This window comes from Cyprinus carpio, chromosome B7, assembly GCF_018340385.1.
Source record: "Cyprinus carpio isolate SPL01 chromosome B7, ASM1834038v1, whole genome shotgun sequence".
In the NCBI taxonomy this organism is placed as follows: domain Eukaryota; kingdom Metazoa; phylum Chordata; class Actinopteri; order Cypriniformes; family Cyprinidae; genus Cyprinus; species Cyprinus carpio.
In genome coordinates this window covers 15,207,358-15,230,471 of record NC_056603.1, presented here as the reverse complement: position 1 = coordinate 15,230,471, position 23,114 = coordinate 15,207,358, and the positions used below count along the sequence as shown (strand labels likewise).

At 37.0% G+C, this 23,114-nt stretch overlaps 2 protein-coding genes and 1 non-coding gene across 4 annotated transcripts; 2 read left to right on the top strand and 1 right to left on the bottom strand.

Moving 5' to 3' along the window:
• Nucleotides 1-3,529: 3,529 nt before the first annotated feature.
• On the bottom strand, nucleotides 3,530-11,590 carry LOC109049228 (histidine N-acetyltransferase-like). Its single transcript, XM_019066943.2, has 4 exons — nucleotides 11,409-11,590; nucleotides 5,897-6,120; nucleotides 4,669-4,893; nucleotides 3,530-4,566 (listed from the first exon to the last, which is right to left on the bottom strand). The coding sequence occupies exons 2-4, from the start codon at nucleotides 6,110-6,112 to the stop codon at nucleotides 4,000-4,002; spliced, it is 1,008 nt and encodes a 335-aa protein (XP_018922488.1). The 5' UTR covers nucleotides 6,113-6,120; nucleotides 11,409-11,590; the 3' UTR covers nucleotides 3,530-3,999.
• Nucleotides 11,591-17,066: 5,476 nt separating this feature from the next.
• trnal-aag lies at nucleotides 17,067-17,148 on the top strand. The gene has a single exon. It is a non-coding gene; the product is annotated as a tRNA-Leu (tRNA).
• Nucleotides 17,149-17,772: 624 nt separating this feature from the next.
• On the top strand, nucleotides 17,773-22,914 carry LOC109049226 (snRNA-activating protein complex subunit 2-like). Of its 2 annotated transcripts, none has more exons than XM_019066938.2 (5): nucleotides 17,773-17,944; nucleotides 18,409-18,670; nucleotides 18,759-18,932; nucleotides 20,551-21,079; nucleotides 21,504-22,914. In XM_019066938.2, the coding sequence occupies exons 2-5, from the start codon at nucleotides 18,455-18,457 to the stop codon at nucleotides 21,863-21,865; spliced, it is 1,281 nt and encodes a 426-aa protein (XP_018922483.2). In that variant the 5' UTR covers nucleotides 17,773-17,944; nucleotides 18,409-18,454; the 3' UTR covers nucleotides 21,866-22,914. The 2 variants fall into 2 exon arrangements, with proteins under 2 accessions (XP_018922483.2, XP_018922484.2); XM_019066939.2 differs by lacking the exon at nucleotides 17,773-17,944 and adding an exon at nucleotides 18,022-18,265.
• The last annotated feature ends 200 nt before the right edge of the window (nucleotides 22,915-23,114 follow it).

Genomic DNA, 23,114 nt, shown 5'->3' with positions numbered 1-23,114 from the left:
GCAAAGCAGTCAGGAAAATGTAAAACAAAAGATGCCACCATGAAATAACATAAAAATCAAGATTACATTTAATCATTTTCATCATCAAGATTAGGTATAGAGCAGCGTGGCAAAGGACAAGACTGGAACCCACCCTTCTTATTTTAACCTCTCCTGCTCACTCTTTCCATGTGTCAAGCCGACGGGGATCAGGTGGAAGGTAAAGCGAGTCTGGGGTGAACCCTTGTTCTACGCAAGATGACACTTTCAAGATCCAGTTTCACTTACTCATAGACGAGCCCTGAAACTTTAACTGGCCCACAGTCACACAGGATAACAAGTGTCTGAGTATATTTTTGCCTTCGTATGACTTGGCACTCAAGGTATTACTTTAGTGCTGAGTCTGAGAATACAGATATCCTGCTCTGGGTTGGTCTATCAACGTTGTCCTCCTAAATAGTGGGTTGATCCTAATTACCAATACAAGGCCTCTCTTGCTAAAGACAAATACAGTGCTCCAAATAATTCCATGTCTAACTGTTGTCGTCTTTACCAAACAAAATGAACATTTACTCATTTTTATAGAACGGTAACACGATCTGGATCACATGTCCTCTCCTTGTCACCTATTCCTAGCATAGCCCCGGCTTCATCTCTCATCTCCCTCTGCAACCTGTCTTATTTTTCCATTCCAGGAAAAGAAAGTGAAAAGCCACTTCATAATTGAAAGAAATGGGTTTAAAGTTCACTCCTCGTGTGCCAGCGAAACAAGGGGCAGCATATCCTTTACATCACTCCACCATCAGGTGGTCACATGCCTCTAACCTTTTATAGTCTCGTGGACCTGGCACTAGGACCTGTGTAAAATATAGGGTTACAACCTCCTGCACAATTCACAAATACTCAGAAAGGCAATTAGATGTCCAAAGAGCTAAAAGGTGGAGCTGAAAGATAGAAACAATAAATAAAAGAGAAAAATTCTTAAAAGATTACTGGATTACCAAATGTCACACAAAAGAAAGTTACAGCTAAATATAGGCCCTAGGGAACTTTCCACCTCTAAGGTAAACCCACATAAATCTAAATGCACTGTGCTATGTACAACAGAAAACACATTTTGGGTCTCTAATCCATCATGTCGCATTTTGACGACTGCTTTGAGGCAAATGAAAAATAGCATCTCTTGACTCTAAAATTTTTTGTAGCTTTTTGAAGGCCGATATTTAAATTGAGAAAATGTAATTGTCATGGGAAACTGATGCATTGATGTTTCTTGTGCTTCACGACTGTCTATTTTGAAACCGATTTCCTCTGAAAGCTTGTAGGAGACATGAAGGATTTAGAGAAAAAGAACTTGAACAAAGATTCCCTTTTCAAATCACCCCCCTTCCAAACAAACATAGAAATTTATATATATACTGTATATATGTACACCTATACAAATGCAATAAACTGTCATTGGAATTACAGTTAATAATCTGTAAAATGCCTTGACTTTCAGAATCAAAAAAGACTGCCTGTTTGCCATTTATAAATACTGACCGCAATTCAAGTCCCACGTGCAGCTGTCCAAATGAAGGAGGAGAGGAGGCCTCCTTTTCGTCAGTGGATGTTGAGAGTTCATACAAGGGCACAAAATAAGTCCACCAAATGAAGTCAAACCAGACACATAATTAGTTTAGTGGATACAGATTTGGATTTGGAGTGCTTAAACTATGAGTTATATTATATATTTTCATATGTATATATTAAGCTATAAATTAACTGAATTTGAGTCTGATTCTGCCACAGTGCTTCAGGGAAAAGCACGCTGCAATCTGGGTTTGGGGCAAAGGAACTAAATATGGTTCTGAGGATGTCTAAAGGATTTTTCTGTTCTTCTTTTTCCATATTGATAATACTTCACTTTACTTTCTTCACTTCAGGCCAGTAGAAGGAGATTATGTGTCGTATATGATTTTGTCCATTCTTTTCTTCTGATAAATTGTGTCTGTCTTTCAACTTCAAAAAATCAATTAAAAAACTCTTCATAGAGATGAACAGTTGTCACTTGTTTTGCTCAGGTTTCCAATTGTCCTCATTTGTTTTCCTGTTTCCGTGGGTGAATCACAAGAGCCAGCGTAAGATTTTCAGAGATGATCATTATTTATTTATTTTATTATTATTATTATTTTATTTTATTTTTTTAAATTGGAGCGCCTAATTTGGACGAATTTCCTTAAAGGGGTGGTTGATTGCGATTTCAGTTTTTTAACGTTAGTGTGTAATGTTGCTGTTCTGCAAAGTTACGAAGCTGAAAGTTCAATGCAAACTGAGATATCGTCTTTTACAATTCTGGCAGTTTAATGGCTACAAAAACGGCACAGGTTCTGCACGATCCTCTTCAATAAAATCCTCTGCTTCTCAACCGGGCTCAAACTGATAAGCGATATAGATGATGCCGTTGTTTACAATACAACCGGAGCACATGCTGCTGAGGTGAGGGGCGGGACGTTTAGATGCACACTAGAGGTGGTTTAGCCAATCACAACACACTGGGCTAGCTAACCAATCAGAGCCCATCGACTATTTCTGAGGGAGGGGCTTCATAAAAGCAGGAAATGGTCAGTGCATTTCTCAGAGAAGGGACAGAGCGGTGTGGAATTAAGGTAAATTATGTGTAAAATAATGCGTTTTTTTTCTACGTACCATTAACACATGTTAGACTGCACCCCATAAACACAATCAAGCCTTGAAAAAAAACAGTGAACCACCCCTTTAAGATCATGTTTCTTCTGAATCACAAGTATACGATATAAAAAAATCACTACATAGTGATGTATCAGTTAAATCAAAACAAAATTATTTTTTATGAACTACAAGAACATTTATTTAAACATTTATATATATATATATATATATATATATATATATATATATATATATATATATATATATATATATTTTTTTTTATATATATTTTTTTTCCTGTCTTTTGTATTTAGATAGATCCAAATAGTCCATTCATAATTAAGAACTAAAATATAAATCAAATGATGAATCTAAAACAATTGTACATGTCTGTTTCATTATTAGTTATTAATCATATCTAACTGAATGTACTTCTAGCAATATTCCAGTGTATAATTGAAATTGCACTTCTAAATAAGGTACAAATACTAAAAGAATGTCATTTTAGCAAACAGGTTCAAGTACTTAAAGCAAAAACTTGAGACTGTAATCTAAGTGTATAAGCAAGTTCTTAGCCAGACATTTATAATTTGATACCGAGTTTAAAGCACTGCAAAGTACCTTTAGAGGAAGATTAATAAATTTTTCGAGGAGCGTATAAGAAAGGTGTTCAGTCCGAAATTACATTTACCCCATGTGTAAATTTTTAGTATTTTCAAGTTAATTAAAATTCCCTTTGAAGACCATTTCGATCTCCATATGGGCATCCTGTCATAAAGTCCCAGAAATGTTGTTTATTTTTCCTCTAAACACTCTAGCAGCTACAGTGCCACATTCTGAAAATGCAACAGACACTAAAAGTGAGATCCCTTTTTTTTTCTTTTTCATAAAGTGCCCTAAAGATTGTGCAGTTTTCTTTTCAACTCAGCATGAGTAAATATGCTTTCACTGTCAGCGATGCCAACAAATGAAAGGGCCTGGAACAATTTGGGTCCTTATTTTATATAATCTAAAACTGCTACCCTCTTTTCCAGTCCCTGTCCTGTCAGCGCCACTGTTTACAGTACTGCATATGGAAATAAATTAAATAACCTAAACAAGCGTCTACTACATTTATTCTAGTTTGTTCACTTACATGCATTTTATTTTAATTAGTTGTTGTTAAAATTAATTAATCTTATGAATGTTTTCATTAAGTGGAATTGAGATGAAGTTTTTTCGTCCCTTTAGAGTAGATATATTAGGTGTTTTTTCTTTTAGGTGCCATATGTGAGGGAGATGTTAAATTTCCTCTCTTTAATGTAGGTTTGGTGTCTAATTTTAAGGGAAGGTGTTTCTGAGGCTCTTCGACTAAACAACATCAGACTCCACGACACACTGCTCTGTGTACTCTTTCACCAGCTCCACTTTAAGGGTCTCCCTAAAGAAATCAGCCATGGGCTTCCACAGCGCAGGCTCCAGGAACACCTGACACATGACGTAACCCTTCAGAGTGCCAGTGTGGCACCTCAGGTGGCACAGCAGCTGTTGTATAGCCAGCGTCAGGTCTTTACCAAACATGTCGATGTTGAGGTAGTACCAGTCATCACCGATTGGCACATGGAATGGGAAGGTGCACAAGCTGGCCATGGTTGGGCGCCTGGCATCGTCAACCATCCAATCGATGTCCTTCTTCAGCAGGATGGCCATGTTGCTAGGCAGAGGCTTGAAGGGCTGCCAGTCTTGAACGATGGTGGCATTAGGAAGGACACCCTGCATTAGAACATCGCTTAGGAAGAGCTGATGCACCTCTGCAGGCTCCAAACGGATCGGGATGTTTGTGGTGGACAGACCCTTCCCAGATACAGTGATATTAGGCCCAAGATCAGCAAGGCGTAATTTAAGGTCTTCGGCACGGAAGCGCACCAGAAGGATTCCTTCACATTTGAATTAGGTGACAGAATGAAGACAACGTGGCTTTAGATGTTTTTATTTCAGATCTGAACCAAATGTACATATTTTATTGGAAATGGTTCTTACCTGTTTGGTGATGAGTCTGTACTTCTGGAAGTCTTTTGGCCCCAGTTGGTCATCTCTTGTCAGCCTGCTGACTTTAATGTCGGGGTACTTGGACTTAACCAGCTGAGAGCAAAAGCGAAGAAGTACCCCTGCCACACCTTTCCCCCTCTCCTGTGGGGCAACACGAAGCCCTTCCACCAGCATGGTCTCGCCATCATCGATAACACACACTGACTCCAGTGCAATCTGGAAAATGTGGTTGCATATAAAGCGAGTTATATCTATGATAGAGGAAAGAGAGAGTTTTATGGTGCTCTTTTGGAAGTTTCAATTTGGGATGCACAATTAATCAAAATGAAACGGAAATCATGATATGGCTTAGTGTGTTTATCACATCACACAAAGATGTGATGTAATTAAAAAAACATAGTCCATAAACATAGTGATTCCGAGTGTCCTATAGAAGTGTGTTAATTCATGATCTGATATTTTCGATGTCTCATAGCTACAATAAAAGCTCCATCTCTGCTCAAGCTGTGAATTTATCACGTATTATGTGCATCTGGGAACACAATGTGCACCAGGTTCACTTATTTTCACATTCACAAAATGTACAAAATGCTTGTGCGTTATGCTCAATTTGTAATGATCAACCTGCTTTCAACTAAACACAGAAACTTAAAAGTCTCTCAGCATTTCTCTGCCAAAATAAAGGCTTGATGGTTTACCCTTGAAAGTAAAGAAATTAAGACATAAATATTGCTTTGAATATAAATTAATAAATAAATCTAAATATTACTTTTTATTTTACTGTACAAATGTACTAGTGCAAAAGTAATATATTTATCTTTATTTTTATATAAATATAGAAATTATTATAAATATAAAAATACTTGATCTATTTAAACATTTATTATAAATGAAAAATGTAAGTTCTAATAAATCATTATTAGAATTATTATTATTATTATTATTATTATTATTAGGTGCGATTTGGTTTATGTAAAGAGTGTTCCTAAGCCAGTGTGGTGTCTTTGCTCTTTTGCATGAGGTTTTAGCAGCAAGTGTAATGAGATAGTTTCAGTTTTGGTGACCTGTATGTTCTTTACATGTTTTACCCAAAATAAAGTCACATGGACTTGAATGACATTAAAATGAGTAAATGATTTTCATTTTTGGTGAACTATTCCTTTAAACCACTGAGGATGGAACATGCACTGCAATAAGCTCCTCATATCCTCTTTCTTACCACTTTGCCTTGCTTTCGAGCCAAAATGACAGTGCGGTTGCTCTCTTGCAGCCAGGCTTGATAGCGGGAGGGCAGATAGTCCAGGCCACCATAGATATCCTTGCTCATGGCCATGATGTCATCAAAGTCCTCCTCCGTCGCCACTGTAAAATGCAGCCCTGTCTGAGGAGGGGCCTCAGGGAGTTGAGAGCAGGGCAGGCTGTTTTCAATCTTCATCCTTAGAGCTGCGGACACAGTCAACCATGGAAAGATAATTCCAATGAGATTTCAAATTCTATGATCTGTGACCCAAAAAGAGCTTCCATGTGACATTTTAACCTTCTCCCTTTGTAAATTGAGTTTCCTTTTACATTTCTAGGATGTCAAGATAACACCTTACAAAACAAATCACGTGAGGGTTGTTATCAGCTCAGTACAGTGCAAGGTTTGTGCCTATGTCGCAGTGTTTATCTTCCCGTGCCAACATGCCAGCAGGTTGGCATCAATAGCGGCAACTTGTAACCATGCCCAAATGCGAGACAGCCAACGCACATACACAGACATGTCCACCTCCTATTGCCAGAACCCTTAATCCTTTTTTTAATTCTCACTGAGCAGCACTGCCCTGGTTCCCAGTGGAAAACAAACACATTTTTTGAAAGGACTTGGGAAATAATGGTGCGAGACGTCCAGGGGAAGGTGAAGCGGATGGGTAGGCAGATGTGTGCAGGCACGCATACATGGCTAGTGAGTGTCGGGGATTGAAAGGCTGAAAATCCGTGCAGTGAGAGCAACACCGCGAACAAGTCACAGAGCAAACATTGTTTGCACCCCCTTGGGCCCGTACCGCTTGAGAAAGCCCTAGTACTTTTCCATTGATGCACTTCTGTAATGGGAAAACCCTCAGTGTCTGAAAGCTTATTTGGGTCTGGTAAACATGCATTGGGCAGGACTTTGTGAGGCTGTCACAAAATCTATTCATTCATGGTTCATTTGCCAATTGCTATGCGATATTCGATTTCCAAATTTCCATGTGACTGTCTCTCGTAGTCTTTCATTTGTCCTTCAATTTATAATGAGATAGTTCGCTTAAACTGATATTTCCATTGGGCTGAATCGATGTCTTCCACTAATTTCCCTAACCTAAGTCATGCCCTGTCTATGTCTGGGTAACCCTTATTAACCCCAAATTAATTTAGCTCTCAAAATAAGAGAACAAAATATTGAAGCACCAATTAGCAAATTCCATCAGGTTAGTGCAATCTGTGAGGCTATAACAGTCCCTTAATGAGGTCCAAACAATCTTTTTTAAAATGTATTTATTTTTTTGGTTCCTTTAAAGATGCATGAAAATATACTCAAATCTTATATAACTATAACTCTTGGCATTAGCACCACTGGTTAATTAATGTTTGTGAACATGCAGATATTGTGCATGACATCTTTAAATGAGATGTGTTACATAAATGCCAAAAAAATAAAATCCTTCTCTGCTGTTGTATCACAGGGCTTGTCATTTCTCCATGAGATAGACATTAAAGTTGCCTCAGGCAGAGTTATTACAATTACGTCACACTGAAGGAGAGAACTAATGTCAAAGCGTATAACATCAGAAGGCAAAAAGGTACTTTAAACATGCTTGGGGTAAAACAAAATATGAAGTCAAGAAAATAACCACATTGTTGAGTAGATCATGACAACCCAGGTGATGAAGACTATGTTTTTGAATTTAGTGAACACTTTTACCCAAAACCACTTTGACGTTGGTGTTGCTACCACTGCTCTATACTACTGTACGATACACTTTCCATCTGGGCTGGTAATGTCAAAAGGTTTTAAATTCAGTCAATGCAAAGAGTGATATATGTACTGTAGGGAAGCACTTAACCCTGGTTACACCAGGGGGATTATCTTTTTAATAACTGTATACTGAGCTTTGCTTTGAGTGTCTGTTAAATGAATGCTTACTTAAATTACCACAACCAAGAAGTGATTATTACCCAGTTAACACCTGCTCTCACTTTCCGTTCAAACTGTGATACTGCTATGGTCAAGGTGGCTCTCATGAGATTATTGCACACTGCACAGCTGTAAGTATAGACAACTTAAAGTGCCCCTACAATCTTTAACAAAGATTTGATGGTGTAGTGTCTGACTTGACCAGAAATTTGGTACTTCTAAATACTGGGCTTCTATGGAAAGAAGAGGTTCAGTCTGATTGAGCGTGCACTCATTGTAGACTTGAGTTTATTTTTCACTGCACACTGTGTTTTACTGTATGACCAATGCCTTTGTCAGTTTTAACAAGTTAGGCAAAATGTTATAGCTGTTTTGCATCTTAAAGGGATACTCCACCCCAAAATGAAAATGTTGTCATTAATCACTTACCCCCATGTCTTTCTTCTGAGTCAGCCACGCCACAAGGATATGTTTTCTACGTGAATTTACACTTTGATTTGAAAGAAAACAGCGCATCCTTGTGTCGCGGATGACACAGAAGAGCGTATTTCATCCAAAATATCTTAAATTGTGGTCTGAAGACGAACGAAGCTTTTACGGGTTGGAACAACATGGTGGTAAGCGATTAATGACAAAATATTCATTTTGGGGTGGAGTATCCCTTTAAATGCATATTATAAAAAATATGTCAGACACTGTATAAAAATAACCACATGTAATATGGATATGGGTGTGAAAATGAATTGGGGGAGAATAAGGAACTTCACAAAAATTTCACAAAGAATATGACCATCAAAAGGAGGCTGGCGGAAAGTCAAAAGGATGTAAATTAATATATCTTTAAGGAAGGTTACAAAATGTCTCTGTTCTCTCTGTTCTGTTACAAGCCAACTGTAGAATATTTACATAATCTGAACAGATAAAATCCTATTCAAAGAAAGCATTTATCCTGTTTACCAGCCCTTTGCTTTGAATAAGAACATCATGCATTCACCTGAGCATTAAACATAATATGAATTAAAAAAAAGTATATGATAATGAAAAATAATACTGGATTTGATAAACTATGATACAATATACTGTGCCATCCATTTTCTTGCATATAAGATAGCAATTAATTAATTTTATCACCCTATCTATTCTGCCCTTTTAATTCTTGTCTCGTTTTATGTTCCCTTCTGTCTCAATCTATCTTTATCTAGAGGACAATACATTGCAATGCATTAGGTTCCCCTCCCATCTATTTGTTTATCTAAATTCATTATATCAGATTATGGGAGCTCAGAGGATAACCTTGAAAAATAATGTTGCTTGTTCTCATAATATTAACATTTTAAATACCATCAATACAATTCAGCAAGAAAGATGTTTAACATTTAGATTTAGAAAGCAACCAATACGTGTGTTATATGCAAATCAACCTATGCATGATGTACTAGAGACTCAATCCTATTAAAAAATTCATTTCCCAATGCTTTTTTCATGCAGTCTCAATCTGGTGTATAACCTGTCTTTATATGGAGCACATATTTAGGTCAGTGGATAGTTCTGTCCTGTCACATGTGCATGATAACATAAGTGGAGTCAACACATACAGCAAGCTCTGTGTCAATATATAAAGAGAAAGGTGCATAACAGCATTCTAAAAATACAGAACAGAATAGTTCACCCAAAAAGAAAACTTGTCATTATTTATTCTCTCTCATGTCTTTCCAAGCCCGTATGTGTTATTTTGTTTTGCGGAACACAAAAGGAGTAATTCTGAAGAATTTTCACACAGCTCTTTTTGATACAATGCCAGTTCATAGTTCATTTAAACAACAGCCCATATGACTCATAAGCTATAACTTCAGAGCCATTTGACTGCTTTGATTTGATTTCCATCCTGCATATTTGAACTGGTGCATTACAAGACATATTAGATCCAACTGCATTTCGGCATCATTGACTTCCAACCTGGTGCAACATGCCAAGGTTAGTGTTTGGGGTAATCTCACACAAAGCTATCACATGACACAAGGCATACAAACTATTTTTATGGAAGGGTTTTGTCCTTTTTTGGAGCATGACACCCACGGTCACTATGAATGGATGGAAAACAGCTGTGTAAAGATTCTTTAAAAAAAAAAACCTGGAAAAAAAAACAACATTACAACATGACAGGTTTGGAACAACATGAGGTCGAGTATATTATGACCGAATTTTCATTTGTGGGTAAATTATCCCAGCATTCATCAATCATGCTTGACAACATCATAATGAAAAAAACTATTTGCATGCTTAAAACATTATTCTTGTCAGATAAAAATGGGTTCTGTCAAATTCAGACCATCAGGACTACATACCTCTCTTGTAGAAATACTAGAAAAGCTGTGTGTATGCAATGAATTTAAATTGTGCTCATTAAATGCAGGACTTCAGTATGTGGGGCAACATTAAAAACCCAAAGTAGCACCACAAAATGGGCCAAGCATGACACTGGCACATGCCTTGCACCACTGCAGCAGCTTGCCTGCACACCATGTCCATTAATAATAGGCCATGCCATATGTCTCTCCTACTTCTCGTGGTTATGTCATGTACACTGGAGGTATGGTGCGTCAGCATAGGAATTCACGTGCCAGTGGAAAATAACTATGATGGGCCTAGCTAGTGGCGACTTCACACCGGCACAAACGTACAAAACTGGCACAGAAGGATATAAGCACATTGCATCAGTTAATCAAAAATCACGCCTCGGCCTACATTCGACTGCAACATGTACGTCACGTATTCTACAAAGACAGCCATTAACATTTCTATAAATATGATATAAATACAACAGATATTCAATGTTTTTAACGAAGGGTGCATTCAGCATCTTTAAAGTCAAAGCTGTAACGTGTTCTCAGCATCACTGCAATACGACCCCCATTGATTCTCCCCGCCCCCACTCCCTCGAAAATTAAGGCAAAAATGTAACATAAAGCCTTGCTAAAAAATATTTCTCTTATAAGCTTGCAATACATATTGTATATGCATCCATATAATGTTTCGTTTGAGTTTACAATAAATCATCAGTGAATTCTAATATAAATATATATATTTTTTTATGCATTGTGCATAACGTTTTGACACGTCAAGCAGGGAGGAAATAGACAGGAATTCTTATCCTCTAACTTATTTACAAAACAGTTCCATTGTTATTATTGGATTACGCGCTAAATTTTTCATCATTCCACAAATGTTGCACTACCGGCATCCGGCTAAAAAAATTGAAAAACGTCGCACGCACAGAGAAGACCAAACGCTAATGGGCTACTCGACATGAATGCCAACATATAACGAAACCTATAATGGGGGTCTCCGGCAAACTCTTTGCATTTTATTCATTGCCCTGTCTTATGGTTATTAATTTGGGCCGTGAGACGCGAAAAGGAGTGAGAAAGACAATACACAGCAAACGCGTGATGTTCATGACAATTTGAAGACGCGAAAATCCAAGTACAATGGTTGTTCGAAGGCGTCGAGCGCTTGCCATACATAGATTTCACAAGCAGAATCATTTCTAGCGGACACGGTAGATTTCACTTACCTCTGCGTCGTGCGTTGGATTTGTGAAGGATACAGAGGTCAGATTGACAGATGCTGAATAGATGTAAGCTTTCGTTGCAATGCGGTTAGATTAAAGGCAGAATATTTAGATAATGCCGGTTCAGATTTACAATATATGAAGTAGCCTATGAGGTCACTGTGAAGCCCCTCCTAGAATCCCCATCCCCATCCCCCAGTAGGGAGCAGACAGCTATGCCAACCCCTTAAACCATCACCCAATCATGATCGATCTCTCTCTCCTCTCTCTTTGCCGGCCTCTCTCTCCATTTCTCTCTCTCACTCCCAGTATGTCCGAACTCTACTAGGGCTGTTCTGTTGACTCAGTGCATGCTTTGCTTCCCTTGGTTTTTGCAACTTAAATGGATACTGTACATACACAACCGAATTTGAGTAAATGTACTTTGCATAGCCTATTCAAAAGAGATGGTTCGCAGCAGGGATGCTCCGATCAGGATTTTTAAGGCAGATCGCTTTCAGACAGGTGTCCGCTACTGATCCGTGGCTGTTTACCACAAGCACAACATTTATCCATTATTTTGATTTCAATTCCAAACATTGTCAATGAAAATGCTTTTTCAGCATTGCAATTCTTTTTTCTTTTTTTTACACAGTACAGTAATACAATCGTTCACACACGTTTAAACACAATAAATATAAGCAACACATTATTCAGTGCTTTTTACTTTTGCATTTACTTCTAGATTTATATTGCTCAAGCAAGTGTCAAAACATTTAAACTACCATTGACAGAAATTGTCAGCTCTACTGCCTTTCCTTTTGCATTGAAATCTTTATTACAACTTGTAATCGTTGCAGTCGCTGGCGTACACAGCAGGTGCTCAAACAAGTATCGAAATGGATGACCTTTTCTAGGGCAAGGACCCTGTGTTGGATAGAAAGACGGCACATATTATACATAATAAACACTGTATAAAAATTTATGTTGCATTTTAAGTCTGGCATATATAGCAACATGAATATAGGAAAGTATACAAATATTTATTATATGTAGTTGCAATGTTTATTAAAGTACATTAAGGACACTAAAATAGTCAATATTGATGTGTTTATCTAAAGTCTTATACTTTAATAGTTTAATGTAGGAGGAACAATATAACATTTAGCTGAACTTTTGCTGGAATAGTTGAAATTGTTGAAACAGTTGAAATTGCTGAAAATGTACTCAGCCTCAGGCCATCCAAGAAGTAGATGAGTTTTTCTTCATCAGCGCAGATTTGGAGAAATGTAGCATTACATCACTTGCTCACCAATGGATCCACTGCAGTGAATGGGTGCCGTCAGAATGATAGTTCAAACAGCTGATAAAAACGTCACAATAATCCACAAGTAATCCACCTGACTTCAGTCTATCAATTAACGTCTTGTGAAGTGAAAAGCTGTGTGTTTTTAATAAACAAATCTATTATTAAGGAGTTTTAACTTTAAACCAGGAGTGTCAAACTCAGTTCCTGGAAGGCCACAGCCCTACTCCAACACAGATATCATCTCGTTTTCAAATAAGCCTTAAGGACTTGATCAGCTATAAGAATAGAACTTGACCTTGACAAAGACTCATTATCAGCGGGTTACATAAAGCTAGACAAGGCACAATAGAAACAATAGGGTTGTATATACACAAGGACTAATGACTAAACAAGACAAACTTAAATGTAGTCAAAACAAAGAAACATTGACAAGTCTGATCAAATAAACCAATGAAAACCAATTAATTGCGGTTCTTTGATGTCATACACAGATCAGATTGCGCAGTGCCTTTTCAAGTTGAACACACCTATGAACAGTGGAAGGGCGTGACCAGATCACATGAGGGAAATAGGAATCATATGACATGACAGGAACCCTGATTTTAACAATACAGTACATCAAAATAAAAGACAAGCAAACATGAACAAAACTGAAAACAGACATGGTAGCTCCTGACAACACACCAGCTTAAAACCAACAAAAATTCCAGGAAGGTGGTGGAGCGGAGATGAATAGGGGGCCAGGTTCATGAAGAAAAAGTGGGCCTGGATCAGTAGTGGTGGGCCTGGGCTATTCAGCAGTGGCACAGACTATAGAGGATCAGTTGGAGATGGTCAAATCAGTAGAGACTGAAAACATCAAGTTGGAGCAGGTGGAGGAGATAATAATGGAGCAGAAAACCACTGGAGATCAGGAGGCCATGGCAGAGCAGAAACAAGGAAGGCATTTTTTTACATACAATAATTGGTGAATCCCATGCAGTACTACCAAGAACACCCTGACACACTGTTTGAAGATCCACTGATGTAGTGCTGTGTTTTATGAAGGTACATTTGGGTTTACATTTACATTTACATTTAGTCATTTAGCAGACACTTTTATCCAAAGCGACTTACAAATGAAGACAATGGAAGCAATCAAAAACAACAAAAGAGCAATGATATGTAAGTGCTATAACAAGTCTCAGTTAGCTTAAACGCAGTACATGTAGAAAGGGCTTTTAAATAATATAATAAAGAGAATTTTTTTTATATATAATTGTATAATAAATGAAAAGAAAATAGATTGAATACAAAAAGATTAGAAAGGTAGTAAGATTTTATTTTTTTAAGAATAGAATTAGAATAGTGAGTGCTAAAGTTAGAGGGTCAAATAAAGATGGAAGAGATGTGTTTTAAGCCGATTCTTGAAGATGGCTAAGGAGTCAGCTGCTCGGATTGAGTTGGGCAGGTCATTCCACCAGGAGGGAACATTTAATTTAAAAGTCAGTGAAAGTGATTTTGTGCTTCTTTGGGATGGCACAATAAAGCGACATTCACTTGCAGAACGCAAGCTTCTAGACAGCAAATAAGTCTGAAGTAATGAATTTAGGTAAATGGGTGCAGAGCCAGTGGTGGTTTTGTATGCAAACATCAATGCCTTGAATTTTTTGCGAGCAGCTATTGGTAGCCAGTGCAAATTGATAAACAGTGGTGTAACGTGTATTCTTTTCAGCTCATTAAAAATTAATCTTGCTGCCGCATTCTGGATTAATTGTAAAGGTTTGATAGATCTGGCTGGGGCCTGATCTTCTTAATGTTGAATAAAGCAAATCTGCAGGACCGGACAGTTTTAGCAATGTGGTCTGAGAAAGTTAGCTGATCATCAATCATAACTCCAAGGTTTCTGGCTGTTTTTGAAGGAGTTATGGTTGATGTGCCTAACTTGATGGTGAAATTGTGATGAAACGATGGGTTTGCTGGAACCACAAGCAGTTCTGTCTTGGCAAGGTTGAGTTGAAGGTGTTGGTCCTTCATCCAGCAAGAAATGTCTGTTAGACAAGCTGAGATGTGAGCAGCTACCGTCGGATCATCAGGATGGAATGAGAGGTGGAGTTGAGTGTCATCAGCATCAGAACCTAATGATGCCATGTAGACAGAGAAGAGAAGTGCTCCAAGAACTGAGCCCTGAGGAACCCCAGTAGTTAGATGTTGCGACTTGGACACCTCACCTCTCCAAGATACTTTGAAGGACCTATCTGATAGGTAAGACTGGAGTGCGGTTCCTGAGATGCCCTTTGTCAGTAGGGTTGACAGGAGGATCTGGTGGTTAACCGTGTTAAAAGCAGCGGATAGAGCAAGCAAGATATGTATTTAAGATTTGGATTCCGCTTGGTTTAAACTACTTTGTTTATAAATTAAACAAATTAAATATAATGGTTAACCTCATGTAACTCAAGACAAGAACTGTCATTGACACCAATGAAACAAAATATGTAATACATAATATATTATTTCAGATTAGACATAACACAGACTGGAAAAGCGGACAGATAAGAAATCTCTGTAACATCTAAAACCACACAACCAAAACAATAATGCAAAATCCTTTTATCGCCATTAGGGCAGTTTTTTCTATTAGTAAGAAGTGCACCTGATTTCTTTAATATTTAAAAATATATATCAAAGTATTAGTTGAGATTAATTAAATTAGTTAAATGAGCGATTCTAAAAACAGATTTCAATGATTTAACACAATTCTGTCAAAAGGGGACAGTTTCTCTCAATTTCTCATTTCTCACAGCAATACAATAAAAATGTGTAAATAAATAAACGTCAGATTTAACAGAGAGTGGATGCAATGAAAGTGAATGGTAACTAAGACTATCAAATACAATCTTCTTTGTCATTATATGTATGTTCTACCATTAAGAAAAATCCTAAACTACACAAATTACACAAAAGGACTTCTGATTCCATGGGGTCGAGACATACAACATTTGGACAGCAGTGGTAAGTAAAATGAAAAGTAATCTATCCTCTTAAGGTTATAAAATAGCAGAATATGATGTGATATATTTATATGTGCAATATTGAATCAGATTTTCTTCAAATTAATTTCATATTAATCTTTAATCTTTATTACATCCTTTTTATGCTAGATGGACTGTGTTCCAGTTCATCATAAAAATACAGTTCTAAACTGACATGAAATGTGAAAATAGCCTTTGTTTCTTTGTTTTTGTCTTACAGTTATAATGCATTTGGGGATAGGTTCCACGAAACTAGAGAATGGCTTCATTGAAGATAAAGAATAGCATTTCGGTGAAAGAAATGCATTCAGATAATAGTTCTTTCTCTCTCTAAAATATTCTAACAATTTATCTTAAAGTATATGTAAAAAAAAAAAATCATATATGCTCCTTTTATCAGTTTCTATATATTTTATGAAATAATAAAATTTGTCAATGTAGACATCTCTCCTTTTTGGCATAAACAACCTCAGCTGAACATCAACGCTAGTTCTAATGCTGCCTTCACGTGCTATAGGAATGATCGTAAATACGAGTTTCCTTATCGGAAATTAGACGTGAACGCCTCTCAAATCGTATTTTCAACTGGGATATTCGGAAATAATTTTGATACCAGAGTTTCCGAGTTGGGCGGGCCATATACTTTAAACATGGTGGAGGGGACAACCATTGCTGCTGTTTATATGATTGTCAACCAATGGGATGCTACACTTTATTCTTTTCGGCAACAAAGCACTTGAATATGACAAGCTCGTAATCACGACTTCACAAGTGGGAAATATGAAATTTCCGATAGCACGTGAAGGCAGCATTATACACACAAACACTTACATCATGTCACTCAACCACCAGCAGAGGTCATAATCATCACGGAATTGATCCCATTTCCACTAAAACATATCTGTAACGTTACCGTATCTTTAATTTTCATGCTTTCTTTTGTATTCCGTTTATCTTCTTTATCTTCGTATGTTTATATTCAAACTGTCTTCTCTTTATTTTTGATTATGATGCTAGAGTTGGATTGAAGATACTGCAGACCGTATCAAGAATGCAGTATTCATGCTGAATATGTTGCGTATAGCATATATAAATACAAATTCATGAATGCTGCATTCTTGGTCTTAGAGTCATGTCGAACTAATGTTAATTCAAATAAATAGATGTTGTCAAAATGTTCACAAAACTAGGTGTAAAGACGGCCTATGATTAAACTCCTTCTAAATAGCTACAACGGGGGTAATAAGTCCTTCCTTACTTGTTAAAAAAAAAAAAAACTCTTTAGAAGGTAAATCCTGATATGCAGACTTTTGGAGAACCTTGAACGTTTTTTAGATTTTGTCTATATAACTGTACTCTATGGGTAGCGTGGCCGAGCGGTCTAAGGCGCTGGATTAAGGCTCCAGTCTCTTCGGGGGCGTGGGTTCGAATCCCACCGCTGCCAATACATTTATTTTTCTTTCATGTGTGACAATGACTAGGTCAAAATAGTTTGCAGAACTAACTACTATTTACAGTTCTCACGAAAAATACAGATGTCTAAATATCTACATGTGGATGTTACAACACAGGCGGAAGTGCTTTACTGTACTGATGAAATGTCCGATCACAGTTGACAGATCTCGACAGAAATCTCTCAGTATACTAACTTACACACAAAACAATAATAAAAAAAACAGACTGAATTTAGGCTCCACGTGTTTTTGCAGTTCATTGCCCCTTTTAAAAAGCACAACAGACAAATATGCAGTGTGTGAAAGTAAAATGAACTTTTGTGTGAGGTTTGAGCGGTCTCTTGTGGCTCCATGTTTTACAACTAAACATACATAACAACATACAAGGCTCTATGTATACACTTACTGTTGTAATACCACTGACTGTATAATATTTGAACGAAAGTGAGTTCTATTAACGAACGGCTTGTCTTTTCTAACGTATTTTCATACATCATATTTTGAATCTACATGTTGAATAAAACAAATGAGAACGGATCTTTGCAATCGGAATTGTGCAAACGCATTTTAGTTCCGTGGTTTTTGAACCTTCCGGTGACTCGTAGCGAGATACGGGTATTAACTGCGTGTTGTGACCAAACTAACGTCAGTGTTACGGAAGTTTATAATGTGAATTCTCATCTACTTTATTATAAATAATTATATTTGATGGATGCCGTGGAATCCTGCCTTAACGAAGCTGTGTGAATAAAGTGAATAAACTGGCGCCGTCCTACAGTTTATTTTGTAAGTAACGTTATCTGTCACACGGTGTGGAAGCTATCGGTGCTTTTTAAGATAATAAGCAGCGGCTTTAAGAAAACTCTAAGAGGCAACATCTTTTTTCGTTCATTTTTTCCGTTCAGTGAGTTAAAATATTCAGTGTTTGTGTTAAGACGGCAGGCATTTGTAACCGATGTTCATACACATTTCTGCAACACTTCTAAAACAACTGTTTTGTAGTAGTTGCTCAGTTACATCCTGCATACCACATTAGGCTTTCATGACATCCCATAATCCACCTGATCAAAACACGTATAAACCTTGATTCTACAGAACTTAGAACAGGTGAATTTCCACCACTTAGATCTCTAAAACATGAAACGTTTCTTTAAAGTTGAACATTTCTCCTCCAAGTTTTTCCTCAAAGGAAAATACATTTTTAAGCTTTGTTGTTGTTAAATGTGGACATGTTATTTTTCATACAACAGGCAATTTCCAAGTACATGGGATATGACTTTTATGTAATCTGCAACTATGAAACCTCCATTTCGTCGGCGAACTGAACCAAAACGCTTTGTGCCTAAGAGCCCTGAGGAAGAGTCGACAGTGAATGTCAGATCCCTCTGCAAAGGATGGATTCGCAAAGATTTGCAGAGCTTTTTGCAAGCTTTGAAACAGCAGCAGAATTTTGAGTCGGAATTAGATCTGACTGAGATTCAGAAGAAAGTTCCCCACCGTTCTCTCAAAGAGGTAAGCGCAAAGACACCAGGATACCTCTTATGTGGATGAACATGCACGTGCCCATTGTAATGCAATTGTTATGACTGTTTGGTTTCAGATCGAAGACCTGATAATGACCCTGAAGTCACGAGTGCTACAGAAGGTGTACCTACAGGTGCAGAGTCAGAGGAGAGAGGAGCGCAAAGCTAAAGTTCCCATTGAATTGTGGGCAGAGCTGGTACAGAAAGTCTCTAGACCCCATGAGAAGACTATTTCTTCTGCCTTTTCCCAGGTCTGTATGGGACAGTTGAGAAATTACACCAGACACCACACCAAGAACTGTACAGGTTTACCTCAATAATTTCTCAGCCTTAGTCTGTTGGGTGTAATTAGCTACTGTAATTTAATTACTTTTCCATTGAAAAAGTAAAGTAAGGGATTACTCTTATTTTTCCTTTAATTTAATTACAGTTACTTCTTATGTAATTGAACTTAATACTTTGTTTAGACTGTAGAACATTTATACACAATACAATAGTGGATTTAACATCAAAAATTAAAGTCTAACCTTAAAATGTATGCTTTTTATGTACCCTTCTCACTTTCAATTCTTTGGTAAGTAAATAAGAATACTGTTAACACTTTAGTGTCCAATTCTCACTGTTAACTAGTTGGTTATTTGCATGAATATTATTGGGATATTGACTGTTTATTATTACTTAAAAAGCACATATGTGACCCTGGACCACAAAACCAATCTTAAGTCGCTGGGGTATATTTATAGCAATAGCCAAAAGAACATTGTATAGGTCAAAATTATAGATTTTTCTTTTATGCCAAAAATCATTAGGATATCAAGTAAAGATCATGTTCAATGAAGATATTTTGTAAATTTCCTACCGTAAATATATCAAAACATATTTTTTGATTAGTAATTAACATTGCTAAGGTGCTTTTATCAGTATTTTGATTTTTTTTTTTTTTGCACCCTCAGATTCCAGATTTTCAAATAGTTGTATCTCAGACAAATATTGTCCGATCCCAATAAACCACACATCAATGGAAAGCTTATTTATTCAGCTTTCAGATGATATTTAAATATCAATTTCGAAAAATTGACACTTAAGACTGGTTTTGTGGTCCAAGGTCACATATTAGTGTGTCTTATTCTGCAAGACCTTATTCTAAATCCTACCCAATTCTTAAACTTAACAACTACTTTACTAAGTATTAATAATAAGCAGTAATTAGGAGTATTTTGAGGCAAAAGTCATAAGTTATATTTGAAATAGAAATGGACCCTAATCTAAAGTGTGACCAGAATAAGTTACTAGTAGTTACTTGAAAGAATTAAAATCACCATTTCATGTCTATCCTTGTAACATTAACTTGTTGAGGTTGATATAGGATTTAGAAAGTAATTAGTTATAAGAAATTAAATACTATTTGGAGAGAGTAATTTGTACAGTAATGTAATTACACCGTTGAAGATGTAACTAGTAACTAATTACTTTTTTAGAGTAACTTACCCAACACTGGTCTGACTGCACAAAAATTCAAACTAGTTTTGAGTTTGACTGAAGATGCTAGAACAGTCACTGCATGGAAGTGGAAAAATTGTGATGGATAATCTTTATATTTAACAGTGAGGTTATATTTACTTACTTCTGATACATAATACATTGATGCTTATTCTTGAACCGTAAGTATGTAATTTCAGCAACTGATTCTGTCATTCTCTTATGATGCTTATGTATGACTTTTATGTATAGCACACTTATAGAGAGCAAAGTACATAACACATGTCAGTCACTTAGAGTGTACAGTATTTGACTTATTTTATTGCCTTTTATCATCTTAATGACTCTTATAGCAGATCAAATTTCTGTTTGTTTTTGTTTTGTCATCAGATGCTTGTGATTGCTGCCGTTGAGCCCTGTGGCATGATGCACTCTGAACCTCCAAACCCCATCATCCAAACACCCGCTTTCTCCAGTCTTCACCCTGTCCAGTCCACTAAAAATCCCTCTCGGCCTTCTGCCTCAGCCATGAGCCCAAATCCCAGTGTTTCTGCTCCCTCAGTTGCATCTCTTATTCAGCCTGACTCTAGTTCTAATGCTGTTGACCATCTTAGCCAGTTAGATAATGCATCAAGCAGTTCACCTCTAGTGCCTAAAACTCCTGAAACACCCACACCAAGATCCTCACAGACGACGAGAAGCCCAAGCCATCTGCAGTCACAAGCAGAACCATCAGTGTCCAGTCCTGTTTCACCATCAGTTTCCCCAAATAAGCAAAATCAAGTTCAGTCGGAACTGTTAGATCATGATTACCCATGCACACCAATAACGCTGAAGTGTGTCGTGAATTTTGACAAGATTTATCAATATTTAAGTGACATCGACTCTAAAACCTGCAATTCAGCTCTTACTTCAATGGGTAAGTAAATTATACATTTGCATATAATATTCTATTGAATATTTGAATAAATTACACACTTCATGAGCATTTTACACATTGTTCCAAGGATGTGGAAGTTCAACTTAAACGCATAGTTCACCCAAAAATGACAATTTATTTACTTACCATCTTGTCATATGATGTTCTTTATTCTGTGGAACACAAAGATATTTTGTAAGTTTTTAGTTTTTTTTGCCAACGTCGATCAGTGTTGTTTTGGACCCTCCTGATTTCACTTCTTCTACATAAACATTGAAACATTTTTCCATATAAGTCATTCATATAGGAATGATATGAGAGTGAGTAAATGACAGAATTTTCATTTTGGGTGAACTAGTATCCCTTTTTAGATACTTGAACAGCAATCTATTTTTTCCTCATATTTTCCATATTCCATCCTCAGAGAGTGCAGTGCTGTTGGATATGCTGATGTGTTTGCCTGAGGAGCTCCCCTCACTGGACTGCAAGGAACTTCAACATCATTTTCTCCAGATATACTCACAGCTCACCCAACCTGCAAAAATGCCAGCTTCCTCTTCAAACACTGACAGGGACATCCAGCAGGCTAATGTAGCCGATTCGACTGCATTAACACAGAAACTCGGGACTACTGTGGGATCCACTAAAGAGCCCTCCAGTGAGTCATCTTTCACAGAACCAGCAAAGGACAAAAAAGACTGGGCTACAGCTGAAACCTGTCCTCTCAATCCTTTGTTAGTTCCAGTAGCTTTGTTGAAAAGATCGTCCCTAGATTCTGAGAAATGATATGCTTAGCCGGTCTCAGTTGAATTCTGAAGAGGTTCAGCCTAATTAACATACTTACGTTTACTTTGTTACAGGTTCGGATGTTGTTTCTGTCTTTTGTTTTGAGGATGTGTGCATATAAATTATTCATATTGTTTCACTAAACTTGTGTTGATATTTCTGAATGATGATTCTGTTAAAAGTTTGTTATAAAAATAGCCAAGACATAAAACATAAAAAATAAACAATTAAATACTAAACCAAGTGTCTACATATTAAAATTGTTAGGAAAGGTAAATGTACAACCTTATTTTGCCATTTGTATGTTATCACCAGTCTGGTGCTGTTGAGAAAAAAAAGCACTTCCCAAGGTAAACTAAATTGTATCCAAGGATTCTTGTGGAGCTCGACTCAAAGATTCAGAGGCTCTTTTGGTTCCAAAGTTGTCATGTGGTGCAACAGGACTCATTGGTCATCATGTAAACATATTACTCACTTGTGTAACGCTACTCAGTTGAAAAGGTAATGCTTATTAAAGCGATTGACCCAGTGTTCCCCAAACCTTGTTCCTGAAGGCAAACCTAGGCTACTGTACACATATTGGATTTTACTCAACCATTTCAGGGCTGCATTTCCCAGAAGTTAATCGTAGCATTGGTGACAACGGTTCTATGATCAAGTTAGGTTTCCGATGCTTTTGGGAAGCAGCCCAGGTCTTGGACTCTACTAATGAGCTAATGAGTGGAATCAGATGTGTTTGATTTAGGACCCCTAAAACCTTTTCGATTGAGTAGCATTACACAAGTGAGTAACATGTTTACACGATGACCAGTGAGTCCTGCTGCACCACATGATATCATTTGCAACATTTCTCAATTATCATTTACTGAATATCAGTTTCTTTTCCCTGATTATCTGTACGATGTGTGGCTTCCCACCCAGCATGACCTGTGTAACTCACCATCCCTCACACACTGTTTGTTATGCGGCTGATGATAATATATCTGAGATAAAGCAACTCTCTTTGTGAAACACTAGATTGTAAAATCAAATACATAAGTATTCAATTCAGGCCATTGAAACAATTCTATTATGTTTGTCTGCAAATCCATCAGAACATAATGATCCTGCAATGATCTTTGCAGAGCTCGCTGTCATCAACAGAAACATAAATTTTCCAATTTTACATGAAGTTTATCTGTCCACTCACTGATGATTGACAGATGTCGATTGATGCTACGGGATAACAACCCAAAGCACAGGAGTAAAT